General features: G+C 44.2%; 1 protein-coding gene across 2 annotated transcripts; it reads right to left on the bottom strand.

The window, feature by feature from the left end:
• Positions 1-1,339: 1,339 nt before the first annotated feature.
• On the bottom strand, positions 1,340-24,234 carry epha2b (eph receptor A2 b). Of its 2 annotated transcripts, none has more exons than XM_004570958.4 (17): positions 24,013-24,234; positions 23,267-23,346; positions 21,150-21,798; positions 10,532-10,687; positions 9,827-10,171; positions 9,517-9,644; positions 9,060-9,231; positions 8,887-8,983; positions 8,112-8,167; positions 7,867-7,992; positions 6,950-7,147; positions 6,788-6,849; positions 6,415-6,624; positions 6,159-6,308; positions 5,838-6,031; positions 4,810-4,965; positions 1,340-3,447 (listed from the first exon to the last, which is right to left on the bottom strand). In XM_004570958.4, exons 1-17 carry the CDS (start codon positions 24,176-24,178, stop codon positions 3,339-3,341), a joined length of 3,054 nt encoding a protein of 1,017 aa, XP_004571015.2. In that variant the 5' UTR covers positions 24,179-24,234; the 3' UTR covers positions 1,340-3,338. The 2 variants fall into 2 exon arrangements, with proteins under 2 accessions (XP_004571015.2, XP_004571016.2); XM_004570959.4 differs by having other exon boundaries at positions 6,962-7,147.
• Positions 24,235-24,547: the final 313 nt, after the last annotated feature.

Here is a 24,547-nt window from a genome sequence, read left to right as displayed (position 1 = left end):
GGCTGGTTAGATAAAAACAAAAGAACAGCAAATGTCCTTTGTCATGGCTTAAACTTCTTATTACTCCCCCATTTATATTGTATTAAGGCTTAAAATTAAGACAATTAAAAGCGTGGCTGCTTTCAGTGACAGGTAGGTGCTGTTTCTGTGTTCTGTTGTATTACAAGACACTCTTAATAGTCACCCTTTCAGCTTCTCTGGTAAGCACATTTTGTTTTAAGCCTGTTTTTCGCCAGCCCGACAGTCTTTGTTACGCTGTCGGGACGGGACAAGAACCAGGAGGAGTCGGACAGACGCAGAGATTGCAACCCTGCCAGCCGCTAAATCAGATTGTCTGAATCAGTTTATTTGGAAGATGATAGTAATCTGTCATCACATGAATTTGCAAGAATGTGGAAACTACAATCTGACCTTTCAACAGGTGTTTTTATGGGTTTTTTGTTCTTTTTTTTAAGATTAGTTTTGCTAAACTTGGAACGTCTTGTTTTTTTCCCCCTTTATCAGTCACCGAGTTCAGTGTAGTGACGTAAAAATGATAATTTAATGACCACATTATGGGAAAAGGCCAACATGTAATCAACTGAAACGACCTTCCACTACAACTAACAGAGGGAAATTGTGCACTTTTGTCTCGTATCTCATGCTTAAAAAAATGATTGATAGACTTTCTGTGGTGCTAAAACTGATTCTGGTTTTTATGCATGACTATACTATAAGGATGTAAGATTTGCCTTCCTTGTTCTCATATACACACACCAGGATTCAGTAGCTTGTAGAACCACATTGAGCAGCGATATCTTGATGTGATCATTTTATATATGACTTTAGCCTCTTTGTGGGCATTTTTCTCAGCACAGCTCTCATAACCTCCTTTCCCACTGCAGCAATTTAGACAATTGCAAAACCTGGACTTTTGTTTTTTTCCTGTCAGTCTGTTCTGATCGTCGTCCTGACCCAGTTCAATCCAAGCTTTAGCCATCACAGATGGCCTCATATCAGACTCTAGAGTACTTTGATACACAGCGGAATTCATGGTTGACTCAATGACTGCAAGTTGGTCATGTCCTGTGGCTTCAAAACAAGCCGAGATCAGGACTCCTCCATGCCGTGTTCGCTGATGATCAGCTCATCGACTTGTTACACCTGGCTTTTACCTACCCTCATAATTCGTATGGAAGCAGTAAGGGTGTTCTTAGTTTTTCACAGGACTGCAGAGAGTCCAGTGAAAACTTTCCTTTTCTCATTACTGTAAAATTTCACAGCACTACACATCAGATCATTTCCCAAGAAGTAATTAAATGCCATTAAAATAAGTTTTTAATAAATGCAGGAATCAGAGTTAAATGTGAGATTTTTTTTAATGTTGATTAGATCATATAACTCCTGTAAAACATTTTCAGGAGCAGCCTTGTAATCTGTTTCCAAAGAGTTCGTTGAGGACTTTTATAGTTTCCAACTCTAGAATTAAAAACACCCAATAGCATCAGCATACCCAGGTGGGTGTAAAGACATGGCGTCTTTTAAAAGACACATTCTTCTGCTTGTTTTAATGTCCATCATGCAACGGGCTTTGCCAAACTCGAGACTTTATTGCTCCGCAAATGCAACAAAGGCAGTAAAAAGAAACCAGGAATGAAAAAAAAAAAAAGGGACATTACAGCTTTTTTTTTTTTTCCTTTTTTTTTTTTTTTTTTTTTTTTTAAATTACTGACAATAAGAGAGCAAGCTCCAATTATAAACCCAGCTCAATGTTTATCAGGATAAATAAATACAAGTTCAAAATAAATACACTATTAAATACAGTATAAAACAACAGGCACAAAGGGAGGAAATTGCTCTTTGATGAAGGAAGAAAGCAAAAGAAGTAGGAGATGCTGCTTTGGAAAGTGATGAACTTAGAAAAATAATCTGTTTGGTAGCTGGTAAATAGCGAAATCATGAAAACTATACAAAATGTAACTGCAATCAATAAAACACAGTAATAAAAAAAAATCCCTTTTCCAAAGATGGGTGTCTAACTGCTACAACAGAATCATAGATACACTTTGAAAATACATTAAAAATTCAAGTAAAGGAAGGTGTACATCAGTAACACAACGCATTGCAGTCATCAATTAAAGCACTGGGGCACACTGTCCACTATCCACTACGTTATAGAGCCGCTTCTTTTATATAGACGGAAGCAAACTCTCGCTAAACTCCTAGAAAGAGGCACTTTAACAAAAAGATAAAGTCTTTAAATGTCGGAAATCAAGCAACTGTCTATTCATAGAGCTTCATCCAGCCGACGTGTTACCCAAACCAACAAGAATATGAACGAATGTCTGTAAAGCTTTTACAAAACTAAAGGAGACATTGAAATTGCAAACCAAACTATTATTTAGTGTGAAATTGTCTCAACCACAACCACTCATTATTTAATCCTCACCATTTTTTTTCCCCAGGGTATGTTTTTTTTCTTTTTCCCCCTCTTCGTTTGCCGGCACACTACAAACAAACGTGCTGCATTCCAATAGAAACTTTTGAGTGGAATTGCAAACTACTGCAATTCTTGATTCTTCGATCCAAGTGCTTCATTGTAGGTTTTCGTTCCTATAAACTAAGAGAGGGGGGGATTCTGTACACATAGAGTACCTCACATATGTCCTCTCTTTTTCTTCTCATATAAACATCACTTATAAGATTATAGCTTAATTTCTGCACACAGCCAGGAGGCGGCCAGTAAAAACACAAGGTCCATCTGTGTTTATGCACCCAGGTAACAACATCTCTTTAACTCTGGGCCAGCTCAAGCTCATTTCAGCCACTGCGGCGCTCCGTCCTCACCGGCCGGCCTAACAGGAAATGGAGCAAGGTGCCAATTAAAGGAAGATTTTGTGACATCACTGCTGACCACAGTCACAACAAAAAGGCTGATCACACCTTGACTGTTCCTTCGCTTGTTTGTTTGGTACTGGATACAACAAGCTCAGGGTACGATTTGTGTAAAGCATTCCAAGGAGTAGACCGTTTTATGAACCGTAGATGGAAAAAAAGAAAAGAAAGAGAAAATAAAGATAAAATTGCATCTGTACAGAAATTATGGATAGTAAAAAAAATAGATATTCAAATATACACAGTCTACTTGATATATTTGTCGGTGTGTATTTGCTCCATTCCCTGTAGATAAGAAATCAGAAAAAATGTACAGTAAGCTTGTCTTATTCAGTCAGCCTGAAAGGATGGCACAGTCCTCTTGATTCTGATGATCCCATCCCCGCAGTAGTGCTCCAGCTCCGTTTAGAGTTCAAAGGGCTGCCGGCTGCAGTGCCTGATTTGAATTCCCTTCATTATAAGGATCACACTGCAAACACGCTCAGTGTGCTGGTCTGGTCCTTTAAGCCCAAGATGCTGTAGGCAATTCTTTTCAAATGTCCAGGCAGCCTCACTCCAATGTTCTTAATATCCCTGCAAAGGACACACACACAACGAGGAGGATATATAAGAGAAGCGCCACATGGATTTACAGTCTGGCCACATTCCAACACTTTTCACGCACATCCTTCCTGCCTCTCGAGCCTTGAAGTAATCACTGACTCATTCGATGTGATGAAATGCCAGCCTGGAGCTGAACCGATTCATGCCTACGTGGGATGCTTTCCAAGTGTGCAGTCTGCCAAGGCTTTGATTGATCTTTCATAAGAAAAATAAAAAGGACATCACAGGGGGCTCGACGAGCGCACGACGCGAACCTGCAAAAGCCCTGCAAAGCAGCAGCCTAAAGTCAAAGCCTTAATTACAGCCTTAATTACTTAACAAGGATTCTCTCTGCTGACGATGAATCAGTTGTCTGGCAAGCAGAGGGCGCGTTGTAAATAACTGCTGGTTTTCCAAGAGTGCTACCAGATGCCCCGAGATGGAAACATGGGGCCATGAAATCACACCATACTGTATGACAAATACTTCAAAAGGGTTTGTCTCTGCTTCACAGTCTGCCCATCTTCCCAAGATCAAGACCTACATATATACGTTGTGGCAGAATGGGGTGTGGAGGGGTTTATTTTTGGTTGGTCATGTGGTTAGAAAATGCTCTGGCCCTCGTTATAGAGCTAAAGCAACCTTATACTATATGCTTCACTAAGCCTTTCTTCCCGAAACGTTGAGTTCATCTCATTAAATTACCCCTTTTGTAATCGGGGGAGTCAGGGAAGATCTAATTGCCTCAACCATCTTGTGATGAGTTCAGGGAGTACTTTCTGAGCGCACCTCTTCAATCTCTCCAGAAATCACATCCATTTCAATTCAGTAATCTCCTCTAGTTGCTGCTCCTCTACAGCCTATTCCCTCCTCCCCCCCTCTTTCCCCTACTTTAATGTTGAAGAAGCCACAAAAGGCCTTCGATCTAAACGGGCAAAACTGGCGGTTTGTTAGGGGCTCGAGTAAAAGTGCCGTCCAGGGCAGCGGGTGTGATTGGGTGCAGGGAGGGAGGAGAGAAAGGATGGAGGAGGGCAAGAAAAATAAGAACTGCAGTAACCACAAGCCACCACCGTCAGCCAACCACAAATGAGCCCCACTTCTTCTCCTTCCATCGATTAAATTTTCCATCTCAAACATTTCTTAAGTTGTAACCGAGGCTGGCGATTATATTGAGTGCAAACTATTTTGCTGGCTGTTAAAACTTAACATCTTTGGGAAAACAGATACATGAACTGCCCGAGAGAAGTCCGTCAGGGGCTGGGAGGAAAAACAAGTGTGCAACTTTTGGATCTACAATCTTAAAACCTGTGAGCAAATAAGATAACTGCTACTTTAATATCATGTCACACTTACTCAGTTTTCATCTGCAGGACTTGTTCCATGGTGACAATCCCGGCGCAGGTGAAGTTCTCGCTGTACTGGCTCATCTTGATGGACTCCAGCCATTCAGACACCGACCTGAAGGGAGAGCCATCTGAGCCGCTGGTGCTTGGCAAGCGGATGGATACGCTGGTAAAGTAAAATGGATCCAAATGATAATAATCAGCAGGCTTTCCCCACAACAAAGGCTGATGACTGAACTGCAATTACTGTGCAGGAAACCATTGATAAAAACCAGTCGGAGGAGTTGGGGCGAAAGATAGCGTGGCATCCTTTGTCCTTTCTCACCGTTTCTGGCTCTAATGCGTTTTCACAAAGGTGAAAGTATGTATTCTCACACACAAAAAACATCAAAAACAAAAGAACGAAAAACAACAAAAAAAATCTTTAGCACGCATAATTCTTCCATTAGCCCAGCAGCAAAGGTGTCAGTGTGTCCTGATGTTTTTAAGTATAACATCTTAACACTGCCACTGCCCCAGTTGACCCTAAACATCCTGCAATTTTGTAAAATTAAACTTAATGGTTGAGCTGCTGCCTAAAGCTCTCCTTTGAAGCTAGGAAAGGTTGAGTCTGAAGTCAGACGGCCAACTCTGAGCTGAGCGTCGAGTCAGATTAGTCACGTTTTAAAACTCCTGTGACAAAAGTCCAGTCAGACGTCAGTCAAACTGTTTAAAAAAAAAAAAAGCCTTGATTTATTAAATAAACTGAGTCATTTCCCTGACAGACTTGTTAATAATGATGTGCATAGTCTTCAATGCACATCGCATGGCTCCGTCCTAACATCTAGCAGAAGGGAAGCTGAAAGAGCTCAAAGGACGTTTACATAAATGAGACAGAAGGAGGGAAAAAAAGTAATTTATATTATTATTGTATTGCCAAATGTTTTGGTTAAAGGGCTCTTTCCAAGAACTGGTTGCTGATAGTGGCAGCCACTGTAGAGTCAGCACTAGAAAAATATGCACTATAAGCCTTCTGCCTAGTGTTTAAATAAATCTTACCGTGGGTCAAAGTCTGCAATGGTCTTCAGGGACTCTGGGCTGCGCAGCAGCTTGTCCAGCAGGCTCACTATGTCTCCGAAACGTGGCCTCTTGGCGCGATCCTGGAGCCAGCACTGCAGCATCAACTGATAAACGGCTGAGGGACAGTCCATAGGTGCCGGGAGCCTGAAAGCTTCATTGATGGCCTTCATCACCTGGAAACAGTTGATCTCATTAGCCCTTTTTTTGTTTGTTTTTTCTCTTTAAAATGACAGGGTTCTTCAAACTTTGTGGTCTTTTTTTTTTTTTTAATTCTATGAAGTTTGCTTGTCTGGCACATACCTCGTGGTTGCTCATGTCCCAGTAAGGTCTTTCTCCAAAAGCCATAACTTCCCACATGACTATGCCAAAACTCCACACGTCACTAGCCGAGGTGAACTTCCTGTATGCTATTGCCTCTGGAGCTGTCCAGCGAATCGGAATTTTACCTCCCTATGTGAGAAAAAAATGTTAAAAAACGGTAAGAAACAGATCTTTAAAACGTGGTAAGATGATTCTGGCTGGAGAAAAGCTCTCAGGAAGGCCCACATCTACTCACACTTGTGGTGTACGTCCCCTCAGGATCGTCCTCCAGCACCCGGGACAGGCCGAAGTCAGACACTTTGCACTCCATGTTGTTGTTGACGAGGATGTTGCGGGCAGCCAGGTCTCGGTGGACGTAGCTCATGTCAGAGAGGTACTTCATGCCTGCAGCGATGCCACGCAGCATGCCCACCAGCTGGAAGGAAGAAATCTCACCATCATGGTCCTGGTGTAAGAAACAAAACAGTTATTATAATAACTTAAAAAACAAAAAAGAAAAAGGATCAAACTCTGAACTTCAGAGCTCGTTCTTGTGTTTTTAACAGCTTCTTTGTGGCTATACTCACAGAGATAGTTGCATTAGTAAAAACTGTATGTTGTGGACTTACCCTAAGGTACCTATCCAGAGCTCCATTCTCCATGTATTCAGTTACGATCATGGCGTGTTTAACTGCACAAAGAAGCCACCAAGAATAATAAATTACACATCTTTCCATTGCACCAAAACAACTGAAACATATAAAACTTAGAAAAGAAGCGGCCAAACTCACAGAAACCCTTACATTTGGTAACCACTCCCTCTAGGCGAATGATGTTCTGGTGGGAGAACTGGCCCATGATGGAGGCCTCGCTCAGAAAGTCCTGCCTCTGTTTCTCGGTGTAGCCAGGCTTCAGTGTCTTGATAGCCACTGCCACCTCTTTCCTCCCCGGCGCTTTCAGAATACCGCGGTACACCTCACCAAACTCCCCTGCAACAAAAAAAGAAAAAACACCATCACTCAGACACTTGAGTTGAAAACTAGATGCCCAATATTGGAACATGCATCTGATACATCTCAAGAGTTTACCCACAGGGGTTTGGCTGTGCTACAGATTGAAAATGAGGAAGTCTGCGCGGCTGTTTTGCCCGGGGCTCTCTCATAGAGGTGTGTTCTCAGAGCCTGATTCTCTGTTGTCGTTTTATTAGCCTGTAGTTCAGGGTGGTGGTGGGGGGTGGGCATGGGAATCAGCTGTCACGAGAGGAGAACGGGTGGGGGGCACGCGGTCGTGGGAAGCGGGTGTTGGAAAAGACCGTTTGCTTACAGGGTAAAAGTTTGTCGCAGTTGAGTAAACGTATCATCATGTGGGGCAGAAAATGGAAAGAAAAAAAAAAAAAAAGCCAACAGCGCTCAGGAAGGTGCTCTGATATCGTTCCAAAACACCGTTCTTGCAACAGTTCCTTTTTTGTGTAAGTGTGCTGTCAACTTGAGCCACGACAAAAAAGGTGCCACAGCCAAGACAATAAAATGTCTCAACTTGTTGTGCGAGCCTGACGGATGTTAATCTCACTGAAGTAACCACCGTCAGTCACCCTGCTAAGCTGTGGAAAATGCACAATGTAAACAGCGAATTTGGGGGATTTGAAAAATCTTTCAACGTCTCAGAGCTAAGACCCACAACAGACTGTCTCAGCAGGGCCGTCACTCACCAGCTCCGATGACTTTCTGTTTGGTTATGTGGCTGGGGTGGATTTCGGTGGCAAACTTGAGGACGGCCACGTTGGGGTCCTCGTATGTGTGTGGATCCACGTAGGTTTTCAGAGGCTTCAATTGTTCTGTCAACCAAAGGAAGAGACAACAACAACAACAAACACTGTTATTGTAGGTCGACAAATAAATCAAGTCAATTCATTGAAATGAGACAGAAAGGTGGGAGAATTTTATTTAATTTTACCTGGGGTGGAGAAGTACGTGTCCTCTGGTCCTTGCCTGGTGTGAGAGTTCCTTTTTCTAAAAACAAAACAAAAAAAAAAAAAGGAATAAATAAATTTTTAAAAATCCATCTGCAAATTAATGCCCTACTTTATCTCTTTATTATTTCCTTCCTTTAACATCAAGAGCACATGGCAACCTTTGTAGCAATTTTTCTTTTGCTCTAAGGCTTTCACTGCTGCAATGCATCCATTCAGAAAGAAGTGGCTCTTTGATAGCGGCTGTCGATAGGCTGTGTTTGCAAAGCTGATTTAAAGACTGAAAGACAGACGAGCAGGAGGGGAGGGAGGGAGGTAGACAGGCGGGCTACAGTACAATCTGCTACAGCAGAGACCCAGGTCACCTTTGACAAAGTACCCGTGGCCTGGTGCAGAAAGAACCAAGCCCCTCTTATCACCAACAATGTACCACTCTGGGCAAATTTCCTTTCAAGGGCCCCCCCACTACCCCCCCAACACTCACTAGAATATCACCATTGAGCAATGACAAGGCACATTCAACGCAAATTCCTCGCCAGTGAATGCTGGGACACAAATCCAGATAAATAGAAAGAGAAAGCTGGCTAAAGGAAGGGAAAAAGTGAGAGGTGAGGAGAGATGAATGCGGGGGCCATTTGGAGGCCCCTCAAAAAGGAAAAGCAGAAGAATGAGGGAGGAAGCTGGTGGAGGAGGACTTATTCTGACCGGTTAGCAGACAGAGAGTGGAGGGAAGGGAAGCAGAGCGGGACGTTTACTGACCGTCTGTGGAAGAAAAGGAACACGAACACTACGATCAGCATCATCGCCACCCCAACTGCCGCCACTAATAAGACAGTGTAGTTCTGAGACGGGCTTCCTGGAAGAGAAAACAAGGTTAGACGCACACATCTGCATGAAACTAGTGAAACTTGTAGAGGGATTCTGCTAAGTACCTTCAGTCAAGGTCTCGAAATGCTCCTCCATTCTGGAGCCTTCGGAGTTGTCATCGCTGCCGAGGGCCTGCACAATGAACAGGTAGGCCGTACCCGGGGCCAGATCTTTGATTTGCGCAGAGTTCTTGTCGAGCGTGAGCACGGTGTAGGTAGTCTTATCAAGGTTGTCATCCTGGGAGGCAGAGGAAGAAATGTGATCTAAGCAGCCAGTGTTACTGCAGAAGACGTGATCCTGCAGCCATTTATATTAGTGGCTTAAGCTTATGGCCAAAACGGCGATGTCTGATTTTGAAAATTTATGCCTCGTGATATAATTATGAATATTCAAAATAGATCCAGTGGATCTGTTATTTAAACAACATGCGAAACACACATACACTGACACAAAACCAAAATGATACATAAGACAAAGTTTGATTTCAGGGCATTCCTGGTGAGAAAAACAAAAGATGCTCACCTTCTTGTGGTAAGTTAGTTTATACCGGACGTGAAGCTGGGCACGTGGTCGAGGGGATACATCCCAGGAAAGAGCCAGGCTGGTGGAGGTCCGTCCCACCAGTCGCATTGTGGTAATTTGGGGGGGATCTAAGGAGAGGGTAGAGAATATTAGGGGTTTTTTGTGATGTGAAAAGCTGAGAGGATATAAGAAACAATAGATAAAATAATAGACTTTAGAGCTGAAATCCGACAGTTCATCTTTCAACCTGTGGAGTTGTCGCTACCTCACAGATAGCCCCACACTGCTGCTTCATATCAGCTGTGCTCACCTGTGTAGTGCAGAAATATAGTGACATTGCTCCTGGATGCTGGCCGCTGAGCCTCACTAGCCAACTGCGACACGCCGCTGTGCGCCTGCACGATGAAGGTGTAGTTGAGGTGAGCTTCCAGCTCGCTCACTGACACCCTGGCCTCAGTCAGCTTCGTGCTCCCCGGCTCATAGCGAACTCTCTCCCCACAGGGCTGACACACAACCCCATCGCAGCGCTGGCATTCCACGCTGTAGGTGATGTCATTACGACCTCCGGTGTCTTCAGGGGGGGTCCAGGAGAGGATGAGTCTTCCCACGGAGGGCTGACGGACAGCCGAAAGATCTCGTGGTGCAGAGGGGGGGCCTGGTGAGCACAGGTTTGAAATGCACGCAGCATTAAGAGCAACGAAGAAGAGAAGCACACGATGCCAGATGTGTGGGATTTTTTTTTTTCAGCTATGACTGGAAATATACTTCTTTTTTTTTTAGAAGTTTGATAAAAATAACTTTTAAACATGTCCGGTGTAGGCTGAAAGTCATGCTGCCAGTTCAAAACCATAAACACACCCCTGCACATCCTGAAGGATTCACAGTCACTTTTAAAATGTCTGTTTTGATTACACACTGGAAAGGTCACGTGTGGAAATGGCACTGGTTGCACTGGCTGAGTAGCAAACACATCCTCATTTCAAATGTTTCTTTTTTTTTCTTCCACGGGTCTCACCTGAGCAGGGTCCAGTAGTGGGGTCGGTTGGGGCCCGGAAGAAGCCATCCTTGCAGGGACAAAGCACAGCACCATGTTCCAGCGTATCGGTGTTGGCAGGACATGGCTCGCACGCGTCACTCGATGCCTCCGCTTTGAAAGAGCCAGGCCGACATTCTGCAGAGACAAAGACGACATTTGCATAAGCAGCAGAACAACAAATGACTTCAGGCAGCATCCCAAATGACAATGCAAAGCTAGTTTCTCCAGACCTTTCTACACCCGTCAATAGAGCCGCAATGCTGTGAACTTTTGACCTCATGTGCAACACAATCAGGCTAAGTTGACATGTCAAGACTAAAAGTCACATTTATACAGGGCTCAGTAATTGGCTGGTTGCAGACAGGGATTGATCAAACCTTCCAATTAGCAGATGGCCTGTTCTACCTCCTCAGCCTCAGCCACCTCCAAGTGAAAGATATTTTGTAGGGAAAACATGTGCAAGAGTTTGCATGGTGCTGGCTCTACTTATTAAAATACTCAGATGAGCCCAACCCAGCCTGCACTCCTGCCCTTTACTTCTTCAACTACTAACGCCTCCTCCCTCACTCCACTGTTGGCTTCTCACCGTCTCTCAAAGCACAACCAGTTATGCCACATTTGACGATACTTAGGTTGTCAGTGCTGCAACGGGAGAGAGGAATGGAAGCAACAGCTTTCATTAAAAACACCAAGAATCAGCCCAAAACTGCATCCGCGTGCGCCTGACAATCCATCATCTCTATTTTTTTTTCCTTTTACAGAACCACATGCAGATCTTTGAAACTGTATCGCTCAGATAAGATGACACCCGATTTCACACGTCCAACTCTGAATAAAGAGACGCAGGTAGGGGTCCAGCTGTGCGTAGCCGCGGTGAAATACGAACTTAATGTGGTGTGAAATCTCAGAGAGAGCGTGCCATAAAGGGGAGTGAAAACGAGATGGCTCCCCATTAACTCCGCGAGAGCATTCCAACGCCTGCTGCCGCTCGTGTCCTCACGCCGTTGCACATTCATCCACACACGCATTCATGTGTGCACCGAACACATGCACAGAAAACACATACATGTATGCAAAGCACAGCCTTGGACACATGGGACAAGCTGACATCAGAACAGGGATTATGTCTACTGCCTGTCACCTGTTCACATCCCTCTGCTAAGTCAGTTCAACTACACACACACACACACACACGCGCACACACACACACACACACGCACACACACAGAAACACAAAATAAGACATCTCTGCCTTTGTTCCAAGTTGTATTTCTGGAGTAAATAGCTAATGAGTAATGACAGACCTTTACATTTTCTCACTTGTAAAGGTTCAAGTGATAAAAAAAAAATTCAAAAGAGGTGCTAGAAATAGAGATCAGACAATGTAAGAACCTTTCATGATATTCAAAGACTGTGGTTAACGCCGCTGACAGAGGAAAAGCAACAAAACATTCAAATCAAAGGCAAAATGTACGTGTTCCAACAGGGGCGACTTATAAAGGAGAGCCGAGGATGACGATAAAAATCAGATTCACGCAGAATTCTTTCACTGAGGTCGAATTGAGTCAAAGTTTATCTGCAACCTACAAGTGCCCCCACACACACAGACAGCACATGGCTGTGGCTCTGTTTAAGATACATCAAGGGGATTTCCTCAATAAACCGTACATTTCACTCCAGCTTCGCTTGTTTTTTTCCTCGATCTTTGCGGGTTGGGAGCTGCGCTGCTGTGAACGGGTGTGTGTGTTATATAAGGATTAGAAGACAGAAAAAGCTCAGCTTGAGGTATTTTGTTTTGTTTTGTTTTTTAAGTTTGGCCAACAGGCTTACGCGTTACTCAATCCTCCCTCAAGACAGCGCCTCGTTTCTGTCTCAGCCAGCTGTTTCACCAACAGCTACTGCTACTCATTAACGCAGACGAGGCAAGAGGACAGGAGAGGCAGGAGAGAGGTGGTGTGAAGGGGACAGAAGAAATACTGTATCCTGCTGAGGACTGAAGAAAAGAGGGGAGAAAGAAAGGAGACGGGGATGGGTGAACTCGCTCATTGAGAAGGGGGAACAGCTGCTGCCTCAAACCCCAATTCATACCCCTACCTCTCCTCCTCGTAATCCCCAAATTCCTTCCTCCTCTCCTTTCTCTCCTCCCGGTCGCCTCTAAAAAGCCTCCCAGCTAACCCATTAACATTGCTATTCACCGCTGACCAACAGGCAAAGAGAATGCCATGCCATTCAAGTGCTGAAAGAAGAAAAAAAAGAAAACATACAAACAACCAAGCGCTGCAGATGGGAATAGCCGGAATGCCACATGGCAACTGAAAAGAGGAGGACTAGCCTCTTTTTGGCGCTACAGTGCCGGCTGCAATGCATCGTGGTCAGGCCTGCGGAGATGATGGCCTTACTCTGCGAGTCCCCTCTATAATCAAGATGCATTCCAGCGCACACCACCCAACAGGAGGCCTGTACCAGAGCGCCTTGAGAGCAGATTCATTTTCAGCCCAGGTCTCCGCTGTAACAAAAAAAGGTCAAGGAGTTTGTGTATCATGAACATTTGAGTCACTGACGGTAAATGAAAGTAGATGATTCTCTGCTGAGGTATTTGATGAGAGGATTCCTCGACAAAGGAGAAAAGTCCGGTGAAAGACAACTTCCTTGTTCCACGGAGAAGGTGGAGAGAGGGGCTTTGGATTGTTGCTGGACACAACAGGAAACAGGAAGTGTGAGACTGACGCAGACTTCCTTCCTAAAGCAGCCAATCAAAGCATGGAAGCATAAGGGGAGCGTGACCAGGAGAAGAACTGCCGCTGTGGCTACCAGAGACCTGAGACAGAATAATAACCCAAAAGGAAGCCAGAATGTGTTGACCCAACACGAACAGAGGCACTAAACCCACAAAGAGAGGGGGGGGCTCCTTAGATGAATGATCGTGTATACAAATGTCTCTCAGCCAGCTTCTTCAGAGTTGAAACATTTCACAAAGTTAGACTGGCCATTTTTCCCCTCCCTGTAGCTACAAAGAAAGGAACTGTTTGTCATTTGAGAGGCCCCGTGTGCCTCGAGTGGCTCTGTGTTTGTTTATTGAGAGTGAGTGCAGGGGCCCGCTACATTGCTGGGAGCCTGAGTGGCTCTGGAGTGGGAGCCTCCGATGGCCACCCCATAAGGCTTGTCAGCTGAAGTTAAGATGGATGGAGGCGCCGAAATGATGAATGCACGGTCGGAAAGATGGATGAATGGGTAACATGGTGGCTCAACAACAGGAATCGGCCCTCAGGACTCGGGCAGCACATGGTAAGGGGAAACCCCTCTGGTCCCCCAACAATTGAAGCCAGTGCAGGGCTTTTTAAAGGTAGTAAGGTCATGTCTGCCTCAGGGCAATTGTGAGTTAAACTGTGCATGGCTTACAGGGAGTCAGTGGCCAAGTAAAACAAACACATGCTCGCAGTGAGGAGGAGGGAGACAGAAAGGATAAATTCAGAACTACAGCCAGTGAACAGAAAAGAAAAAACATCTTGCAAAAATAATACCAACCAAGAAATGCAATGTCTAGATCTTAATCAGAATGGCTCCCCGAGTATAACTAAAGGCATTTGCCTGTACCCTTGTCTTCTTATTACACTCCCCATCCCCCTGGTTTTCTCCACCTTGGGACAAACCTGTAATTGCAATATGTCATGTCATTTTGTTTGTATGTAGGGTGACAACACGCCATTAGCATTTTGGGGTACTCGGAGGTAGTGGAACAATGGGGGTCTGTGTTGAAGGAGGTGAACTGGTAATATGAGCTGGGGTGGGGGGTCACTGAGGTAAAGGAGGGGAGAGCAGCAGAAGGCAGTAAAGGTGTAAGGGCTGAGAGCAGAGTGTGCATGTGTGCATGTTGGGGGTGGGTGGGTAGAGAAGCATTAGTCAAAGGGATTAGCTGACCAATGGAGCAGCTGTAAGGGCATTACATCTGTTTTACAATTGCTCTCAGGCTTTCATCTGGGGTTGCTAACAAACACAATAAATTCCCCGATCTGCTTTCGCCTCTCACTCCCTTTGTCCACCCAGATTCACTGACAGGAGGAGGAAAACTGGGAGAGAAAGGTCGAGTCAAGCAGACACGAAATGTGCTCAGCGTTTCTAAGGTTTTGCAGATGCATCGAAGAAACCAGTACTGGTTGAGGTGAGCCAACAGAGACAGCTTCCAGTGGTTTTCCGCAAAGCTGCTTGGTAGAGCCAGATGACCAGGTGGCAAACGCGACACCCGTTTTACTACACCACAACAAGCCAACAGGTAACACGCTGGATGCTGATCACTTTCTGCTTCCTGGCTAGGGGAAGTGGCCAAAATGAGACCGAAATGCACCAATAAACAATAAAGGTTATCAGGGAGGACAACGAAATGGAAAGCGGCTGAGCAAGGCCGCTCGGCATCGACCGACAATGGAAAGCCCTGAGCCAACGGGTTGGGGAGTCACCAAGGGATTAGGTGACCTCCGGTTTCCGCTGTGGGCTCGTCCTGTTAGCAGTGAAGGGTGGGTGGGTGGTGTGTTGTGCTTGGGGGAGGTGGGGGTGACTGACTGACATGGGGGAAGGAAAGTGCTGACCTCACACACCAGCAGTACAATACAATGCGCTTCACATACACACACACACACACACACACAGCCTGCAGGCTCAGGAATGTCAGCAAGAGGAAATATGTCCCAACTTCCCCACCACAACCAACACGCACACTAAAAAGCTAAAAATTGCTAAGGGTCAGTTGTTTGGGCCAAGGGACATTTGGAAAATAAGGCGACTGCAAAAACAAACTGGTTGTGTTGGTCAGAATGTTGAGGACTCCGATTAAAGCTGCACTAATCAATTTTTTAAAAATACATTCACAGCACTACGTGTAAATCAAAAACACTTGTTTGTCATGACGAACACGAAAAGTAAACACTTCCCGTTAGTTCAAAAGAACCTTTTCCCCCCCGTTTTTCACTCATTGTTTTGGTTTTCCATGACATGAGGATTGCTGAACATCCAAAAACTAGCACTGTTCTCAGTGCCTCAATGTTCATATAATTATTTAATTATAAATAATAAAATACGCATGGAAACCATTTGTGCTAATTACACTGTAGATGCAAAGCTATACATTTTTTAGGTTTCAAAAAGTGGGCTTCCCCCTCATGTGCCTCACAGTTGTTTGGTCCACTGCCTACTAACTCCTTCATTTAACTTGGACAATGTGAGAGACTTTGGTCTTTAATTCTGCAGCTCAAGTGACTACAACTGCATTTTTCGCCTAGCTAAACCTTAATGTGGCTGCCATATTGTTACAGTGCACATCTTCTAAATGTTTCGGAGGCAGGAGGTCTGCCTACAATTAAAATCATTAGAACTCACTGAATTTTCAGCAAGTGTTTTAAGTGGTTAGTACTGTATGCTGGCCTTGAGAGTTCAAACACACTGCAAATTAAGAAAAGACCAACCAAGAAAAAAAAAAAAAAAGCTGCACAAAGTACACAAAATACAACGGAAGTTGAATAAAACTCAACGGAAATAGAAAAAAGGCTGTGCAGAAAAACTCCCAAATTTTAGGGGGAGAAAATAATGTGATGGAACAGCTGTGGAAGTAAGCTAACAGGAAATGGCTAATAGCAAACATGCATCTACGGCATTATATGAATTAAAACATGCATTACCTGCAACTTTTTCGCCCTCACAAGGTTAGACGCAACTGTTCTGTCACGTTAATGTCTCCGCAAAAACACTGTTGAGTTTTATTTAACTTCCATTGTGTTTTTCTATTTGCTGGTGTTTTCTTGAGTTGCAATTGGTTTGACCTCTCAGGGCCACTGTAGGGTTAGGTATTCACCACAGATTTTTTTTTTTTTTTTTTTTTTTTTTTTAAGTATATACATTTTTTTTAAATAAAATCATGAAGTGCCCCACGGCTCGACCGCAACACCAGTCACACTTTTTAAACCACAGTAGTATGATTAGCTGCAGTCCACATTAAAAACTTGTGCTACATTTTCTGTCATCTTGTTTGAATTAACTGCCAGTGTTCTGCTCACTAAAAGCGTGGCCCAACAAGACTGTGCATGACACCACTTGAAAGTCCACCCCCACCCCCATTACCTAACCAGCTCACTCAAGTTCAGCCCGCTAGGCAGACGTTAGCTTGGCGTAAGATCTGAGAAATCCAAAGTAAATCAGTGTAATCACAGTGGGTTTATAGCCAAGGTTATATCTAGACTGTGCATCTAAATGAACAGCATTGTCCAACGAGTTTGTGACTTAAGCAATTTTCCCCCCTTTTTTCCCCTATTTTGGAGATCAGCCACAGGGATCAAAGGTTAAAGGAGTTTGGTAGAGCAGAAAATTTCAGTGTGGGGATTATCCTGCAGGAGTGAGATGATTCCATTGTGTAAAATCCACTTTAAGCCAGCTAAATGAAATCCCTGTCATCTTGAGGAGTGGTGCCGTGTTCACGTCTTTGCACAGTCACCATCAGATTGAGTGAAATTGCACAACACCTTTGTTTTAATAAGTCTGCAATCACCATGAGGAACCAGCTGGCTCTCAGCGCAACCAGATTAAAAGATTTACATCTACTGAAGTGTCGATCTCTGACATTTTAGATTGCAAATGCCAGATCAAGTATTTTGTTTTTAAATAATTTACTTCCATCAAATGTTTATGGCTTAACCATTACATGAAGCCAGTTGTTTTTTCCTCTCCCCGTCCACTAAAAACTCTCCCATTGGCAGACTTGTTCTAATTTAGCTTCTATTTATCTTTACGAGCCACTTGCGGAGAAATGTATTTATCAAGGGCTGAGATGAGAATTGTACACAGTCTAAATAGTCCCATCATAGCCGTGTGAAACGGGATGTTTAAACTCTATTGGTGTCATATTCATGACCTGAACCCCGGCCAGTAATAACAGCCACTCAGTGATTTCACAGGAGACATGAACACAAGACGTGGAGGAAAGACTTTTTGTTTGTCTGTAAGTTTATTGTACTTGGGGCAGCTTCTGCAACAGAGCGCGTTTCGGGAGTAAATTGCGATAAAATGACGATGCAAATAATCCGCTGAGATAAGAAACTATTAAATAAATACGAGATGAGAGGGCGGAAAATTGAGGCTAAAATAGAAAGACTCTTCAGGGACAGGGAGGATTTTGGGAGAGAGGGGGCAGAGGACGGCAAAAAGAGAGATTGCACAAAGGCAAAAAAGCAAGCAGAACCAGTAGTTACTCTGCTTAAAAAGACTAAACACACCCAAGTCAATTACTACCCATACAAATCACTCACCACAGCATGCAGTCACAATTACAACAGTCACCAACTGTTTGTTACATCAGCTGAGGACGAGCTCGGAAACACGGACACAGACATCGGGGGGGGGGGGGAGAAAATGGTTTACTGGAACCTTTGTGGAGAGAGGAGTCGGAACTTTACTGGAACTCGGGGAAACAGTTGTTCCACCGAAAGTGCCCTCAGCAGTCCAAATATTCCACACTGCGTGTCTTTTTCTATAGCGTCTTCTGTAAACCATAATATGGGATTAGGCCTTATTTGTTGAGGCTTTAGAGCGACCGAGGAGGTGTGGACCAGGGCACTTAGACACAAAAACCAGAGGACCAGCTGTGATCCTTTGAGGAGGTGCAACGGGTATGCCATTGCATTGTGCCAGGGAGGACTGTGGGTAAGGAAGGGCGTGATCGGCTGCAGAGGAAAACTGTCAGTGTCAAAAGTGAGTCACAAGGGGAAAGTGTTGAGGTTTAAAAGACTGACCAGGTAATTGAAAGAAAGTTGTGATTTTTTTCCCCCCCCACAGAATAAAAAAAAAGCAAAGTTTATTTCCACAGCATCCTGATCCATAGCAGATGGTGAAGGGAAACAATCAAAGAAAGCTTCCTCGGTGCTCTATTTACAGTTTAGATTAAGTGGGTTTTTAAATACTATTTTTTTGAAAATTTTTAAGTATTAAATAAAAAGCTTAATTTAAAAAAAATGTAAAAAGATTTTATTTTTTATTTTTTTTACAAAATATACACTTGTAAAGTATCTAAAAGTGTCCCAATTTTAAAAACCACCCCCCCCCAAAAAAACCCGTCTTGTCAGCCTTGCTGACTCATATGATTTACAACCAGTTCATAAAAACGTTTACAATAACTGCTCTAAACACTCAGTGCAGTGCAGGAAGCGATGCGTTTTATCTTCAGGGTCTGTTTGCTCGGTTCTGTCGTTACGATGAGCATCGACGGCCACCAAGAGAACAGCGCCACACACCAAATAGAAAAAAAGAAAAAACAACAACAACAAAAACTCAGAGGTTTAAAAAAAAAAAAGGGGGGGGGGGGGGGGGGAGAGAAAAGAAAAGGGGGAAAAAGATCCCTGCGGTACAGTTTGACAGAGAGTGATCTCCAAGCCAAAAAAGTACCACAGTGAGGAGCTGTGATGAAGAGACGGGAGACAAAAACCAGATGAAGTCACAGGTTTCTATTTAATAGGTCCCACGGGAAGAGCGAGGAGTCATAAAAGTGAGTGAACACATCGCCGAACATGGAAACTTTCAACCCAAGTACGAAAAAGCGCCACAATTGAAGTTTTGTGGTTTCTCCCGTAACAGCGCTCCACACAGGAAAGAAGCGGGGAGAATGATTAACTGTGCGTCGGTAGGATATTCCACTTTAAGCTCTCTGAACCATTCATCTTGGCCCACACTGCAGCTCTGTGATTCATTTCCACCTTCATCTGCAACTGCCCTCATGCATCTTAGGCCTCTCATTTAACTTCATCCTGGTAGTTTTTTTCCCCCTTGGGGGGGGGGGGGGGGGGTTCTTTGTTTAGTCATCTTTATGTGAGGGCTCGACCCGGAGCTGCTCTTCCCCCTCCTGGGAATTCCACAGGTCTGGAGTAATGCTGGAAGGCTCCTCCTCAGCAAACCGATCAGGAATGTATCAACCACGAGGGAGAGGAGGTGGAGGTGTGCTCCACCGGCCATGCAGTGGGAAACACAGCACTCCATTGTTCTCCTACCTTTACATTCCTCTCCTCTCTCCATTTAAAAAAAAAAAAAAAAAAAATCACGCCCCCTCCTCTAAACACAGCTTCTCGCTTTTGCATGACCCCTCTCTCTCGCTCATTCCTTCCTGCTTCTCCTCCCTAATCATCTTACCTTCCACTTTCCTGCAGCTAAAAATGATCTACTGACAGAAAACGTAATCGCTTTTAAAACAGCTCTTTGCCACTGGTGGGGGAACTAAATGGGAAAGTAGATCTGTTACAGAGCCACAGGTGGATTTACAACCGCTGCCCCCCAAAATGTCTTTCAGATGTCTATTAGAGGTATTCATACCCGTATACGAGTGATTCAGGTCAGGCATGTGGGTGGGTACGAGCAAGTGTCACGAGCAGCAGAGAATGAGGCTCCCGAGTCTTCAGGTGTTCAGTTATGGAAACGGATCTGAACAGGTCCTTGCATGCCGGGCTGTGCAATATGTTCATATACACTGCTCAAGTCAGACACACACACACCCCACAGTGGAAGCTCAGTAAATCTGTGACAACAGAGGGAGGAGGATCAAGACATGGATGCAGACAGGGCGACATGCAGCCAACTTGCCCGTTCACACATAAGAGGAGGGCTTCAGCACTCTGTGACGCTCTATATGAACAAAGTGAGTGAGGCTCAAAAAGCTTCCTCCTGCCGCCTCCCACTTCCCCCCCCCTCCCCAAACCATCTTTAAAGATGCTAATCCATCACAGTACAGTAGCCTCCCAGCTTCTTTGATCACTTTCAGTCACTCTGACAGCCCTCACCGCAATAATAAAACCCTTCTTTTGCAGGACTTTAGGCACAACTGCACCACAACTACAAAGGCAAAGGGACAGATGTATCACTGGACGACATATCACACTCAAAAGATAACAAGAGCAGGTGATAATGAGGTGGCAGGAAATCAACCTGATGCAACATGCTGTAAGCCCTGAACCATGAAAGGGCCATGTGCTTGAGCAAGACTTTAAAATATGTGATTTGAAAGCTGAGCGTGACTCCAACCCAAAGGTTTCTTTATTTAAAAGATATGTTTTCAAATATTTTTTGTTACCAAATGAGATTCACCAGCGATGAAAAATGAATACGTCAAGTACAACCTGACTCGAAACCTCTTCTCCCAACTTAAGCCTCCATATCACAAAGGCTTTAAAGTGCTTCACATGACTCTTTCCTTAGAACTGCACATGTTAGTCATAGTGAAACCCAAAAACACTTTTCCTAATTTTACAGGTATCAGTTCAAGGTCAGGGATAATGCCAGGGCATGTACAAGTAGGCCTCAACATTCCTTCCATTGCAAAAAAAGAACCATGTTAGCCAAAGGCAGAATTCCACTGAGTTACAATAATAATACCCATCATGAAGATCCACACTCTGCCATCCAGGCCTGTTTTACACCCCGTGGCAATTAAAATAAAGGTAAATAGTGACTAATGCTGGATGGGTGCTTTAAAAAGCACACTCTCCTGGGAAGCAAATCCTGGTTTACACCCAGACGAAGCGCCTGTAGACAGAAAGACTTTGAGAATTCCAGAGACTCAATCGCATGTGCTCACCTTGACATGCGTCTTTGACCTCTTCGTAGCCCGGTTTGCACTGGCACTGTCCGACCTGCACCGCCCACTTCCCTTCCTCGGTGCAGTAGATGCGAGGTGACTCCTCACTGGCTGCGTTATCCACGCATACCCCGCTCACTTTCGTAAGTGGCTGGTTCTCACCTCCGGCCACCGTCTCAGGGAACGTGGCGAGATTCTGTACGGTGCCCGGGCAGGTTTTGTAGAAGACCCTGACGGAGAGAAGAGCGATGCAGGCTCCGATGTCTTGAAAGGCCAAGTAGAAACCTTTTCGAGACAGCCCGTCCACCACTCGCGTCTCTGTGTTGATGTGCATTTCATTTTTGCCGGTGATCTCATCCGGAGCTATGGTGGCCACCTTCTTAAACTGGCTCTTGCGGAAGGTGGTGCCCACATCTGCATCCGATTCAGACGTATAGAGGTTGAAGGTTTCCTTGCATACTAACGAGGCTCCGTCGAAAGAGTTGCAGTCGCGTACGATAAACTTAAGTTCCACAAAAACCCGCGAGGCCAATGGATGCCGCTGGATGAAGGTGGTGCGCAGCCAGTTGTCCTGCTCACGCTCCTCCACGTTGCAGATGGAGTACGTGTAGAACTGAGAGCCATTTAGAGTCCTCTGGACAACCTCCCACTAAAGAATAAGAGCACACACACACAAACAAGCGAAAAAGGTTAAGAGGTACGAACACCGAGCCCTGGGCAGCCCATAAGCATGTGCAAACCAAAACTACCAAGACAGCAAAGGAAAAAGGCTCTATTGCACTCCTCATAAGGGTTCAGCTATTGTACTACTGTATGAACGGTATGAGTGTGTGTCAGGGAAGCCATGCTCCACAAATTGCTAATTACTCCCTGTGAATATTTTTACAGCTTCACAGCAATAACACATTTCTGGGACATGGAAAACTGCACTTTACGAGCAGCATAACAATACAGCAAACCTCAGGGGCTGATGAGCATGAGCATTTCTGACATTGCAAAGATACCAAATTATTTCCAATTCTTTCTTTTTTTTTTCCTCCCCCCTCTGGCTACTTGTTGGCATGTTCCCCAAATAGCTTTGCTGCTTGCATATTAAATGGTGCCACAAATATTTCTGGTGGAAAAAAAAGTCACAGCAAGTTTTAACAAAACCTTGGCTCCTGAGAAACAACTGGCCCCACGGAGACAGAGGCTGTGGTTTAGTCTCTGCATGTAGCCCCTGTCCTATTAATTAAAAAATAAAAAAAAATGTGCTTAGCTGGCCGATTGTGTGACTGTGCATATAAACTAAATGTGCAGCAGCAGAACCCACACATCTATAAAACAGCTGGTGAACATTTTTCACAATTTTTACAAGGGGCCCTTAAAACACCTGAGGCTGATTAATGAAAAAGTGAAACTTATGTAAAGGTTTTATTTCTTTTCTTCTTCTTTTTTCTCTTCAAGAAATTTGGGTGAGCCATCACAAACACGCTTGCACATGCCTTTGACTCATCAGTACATGAAATGAAGCCATTTGCTGTGAATTTGCATGAGCCTGACTGGTCAATTACTGTGAAACTGCAGCCCAATCGGAAGGCATTATATGTTTCTAGTACACTGGTGTAATAATGTGCCGGGCACTGCACTAAATGTAGACGTTTACGTTTTCCCCTCCATCCTAAACCCATCCTCTCCAAAAAAAAAAAATAGAGAGGCACCACATGCTGCAAACTTTAAAAGTTAATTGCTCTCTGACATACAATTCTGGAGCTGAAGCCTTCAAACCACAAGAAGCCGCAAGTATTCCCAGTTGAGCGCTAGCAGCTATTCTGTCTGCCTAAGCTTTTGGTATAGTCCAGACATGCTTGGATGCAGTTCCTGATAGGATCCTGCTACTCTATCGCATATAAGGTTAACTGATTTTCATTAAAAAAAAAAAAAAACTAAACATACACACACAGCAGCCGCTCCACATCTAACCACAGGAGTCAAATAGTCAAATGTCATCAAATTGGAGGGTCTACATTCAGCTGGAGCCTTTCCGTGCATTTTCTCCACGCTGATTTGTCTTTAAGGCAAATTCCAACAGGAAACGTGGGAGCTGGAGGAGAAACCAGAAGCAGAGCTTTACTCACCCCGGTCTTCTCTCCCTGATCTAAGGGCCAAGTCAGCCAGCCCAGTTCATCTCCTGACGCCCTCATGTCCAAAAGCATTTCTGTGGAGACACGAGAACAATTTCAGTAAGTGAGAATGCACCTATTTTAAAATATATATTTATCCAGAAAACATTTTGTTTGGTTTGAAATAAGTAAAAATATTAGACTTTTGATTCCTCAGAAGAGATATCTGTAAATAAGAAGCCATGAATAAGTTGGAGTTTTGCTCTTAGACTAAAGAAGCGATCAGATTTTAGTTAAATAAGAGCGGCAGCTTGCTGCATGAATATTAGACGTTTCATTTGCCACATGCCAGCAAACTTTGATATACTCGAGTCAGCGTGTTGAAATCTATTATTCCTCTTTTAATATAGAGGAGTGGGAGGGGGGGGGGGGGAAATCACTCAAATTGTGGCAGATTTCACCTGCTGGTGCGACGTGGTTTACTGCAGCGCACACGAAGTCTCAGCATTGCTGATGGTTAATAATCAAACCAAACTCCGCGAAGTTCTTTTTTTTATCCAAATAAAACATTGAAATAAAGAAAGAGACAGAGCAGTGCAGGACTGTCATAAAGCTTGAAGAATATTTCCTGGTTGTTAAAACAACAACTTTTAAGTTGGTGTCCCGCATGGCACGCGTGCTTTCCTTAAGCAAAATCTCACAGACAGATTTAATGCAACCAGGTTTTTAAATGATTTGCTTAAAAAAAAAAAGTCACTCACCTTCTTTAGTTTGTATTGTAATAAATATGCCACTGAGAAGTACGTATGAAAACAAATAACGTTTGATTCCACCAAAGAAATCCATTTGGAAAAACTTTTCCTTCCTCTCTCCGCTGCTGGGCTTGGCTGGGACTCTGAGAGGTGAGCACAGCTCGCTGCAGCTCATTCACAAACAGCACGACACGTCACGGACTCCGCCCGATGGAATGTGTGTTTGTGTGAGTGTGCGTGCATGGTGTGTTTAGCGTTTCCAGAGGTGGGAGTGAATGGCAGTGGGGTGGTGAGGCACTTAGGGACTGTTGGACATTTCATAATTACAAACAAACCATCACGAACATCTCGAAGAGCTTATCACAGTTAGTACAGCCTGGTGCAAGTTTCCAGAGAAAACCTGAAATATTTCTGTGTGCAATCAACCTCAAATTGCACTAAAAGGGCAAAGCACTGTTAGCCTCTGGGAGAGAGGAGGGTTAGAGGACAGAACTATTACCCTCCAATGAAAATTACATTAGTAATAATTTTTTTAAGATTTCCT

Source organism: Maylandia zebra, linkage group LG20, assembly GCF_041146795.1.
Source record: "Maylandia zebra isolate NMK-2024a linkage group LG20, Mzebra_GT3a, whole genome shotgun sequence".
Classification (NCBI taxonomy): Eukaryota; Metazoa; Chordata; class Actinopteri; order Cichliformes; family Cichlidae; genus Maylandia; species Maylandia zebra.
The sequence above is the reverse complement of the archived record's forward strand: the minus strand, read 5'-3'. Positions and strand labels throughout refer to the sequence as shown.

What these genes read in the sequence shown, in the direction of transcription:
- epha2b (XM_004570958.4), bottom strand. Translation starts at nt 24,178, where the DNA reads ATGAGCTGCAGCGAGCTGTGCTCACCTCTCAGAGTCCCAGCCAAGCCC. An exon ending in TACAATACAAACTAAAGAAG is followed by an intron (nt 23,347 to 24,012) that starts GTGAGTGACTTT and finishes GTGTCTCCACAG; the next exon opens with AAATGCTTTTGGACATGAGG. An exon ending in TACCAAATGTAAGGGTTTCT is followed by an intron (nt 6,850 to 6,949) that starts GTGAGTTTGGCC and finishes TTCTTTGTGCAG; the next exon opens with TTAAACACGCCATGATCGTA.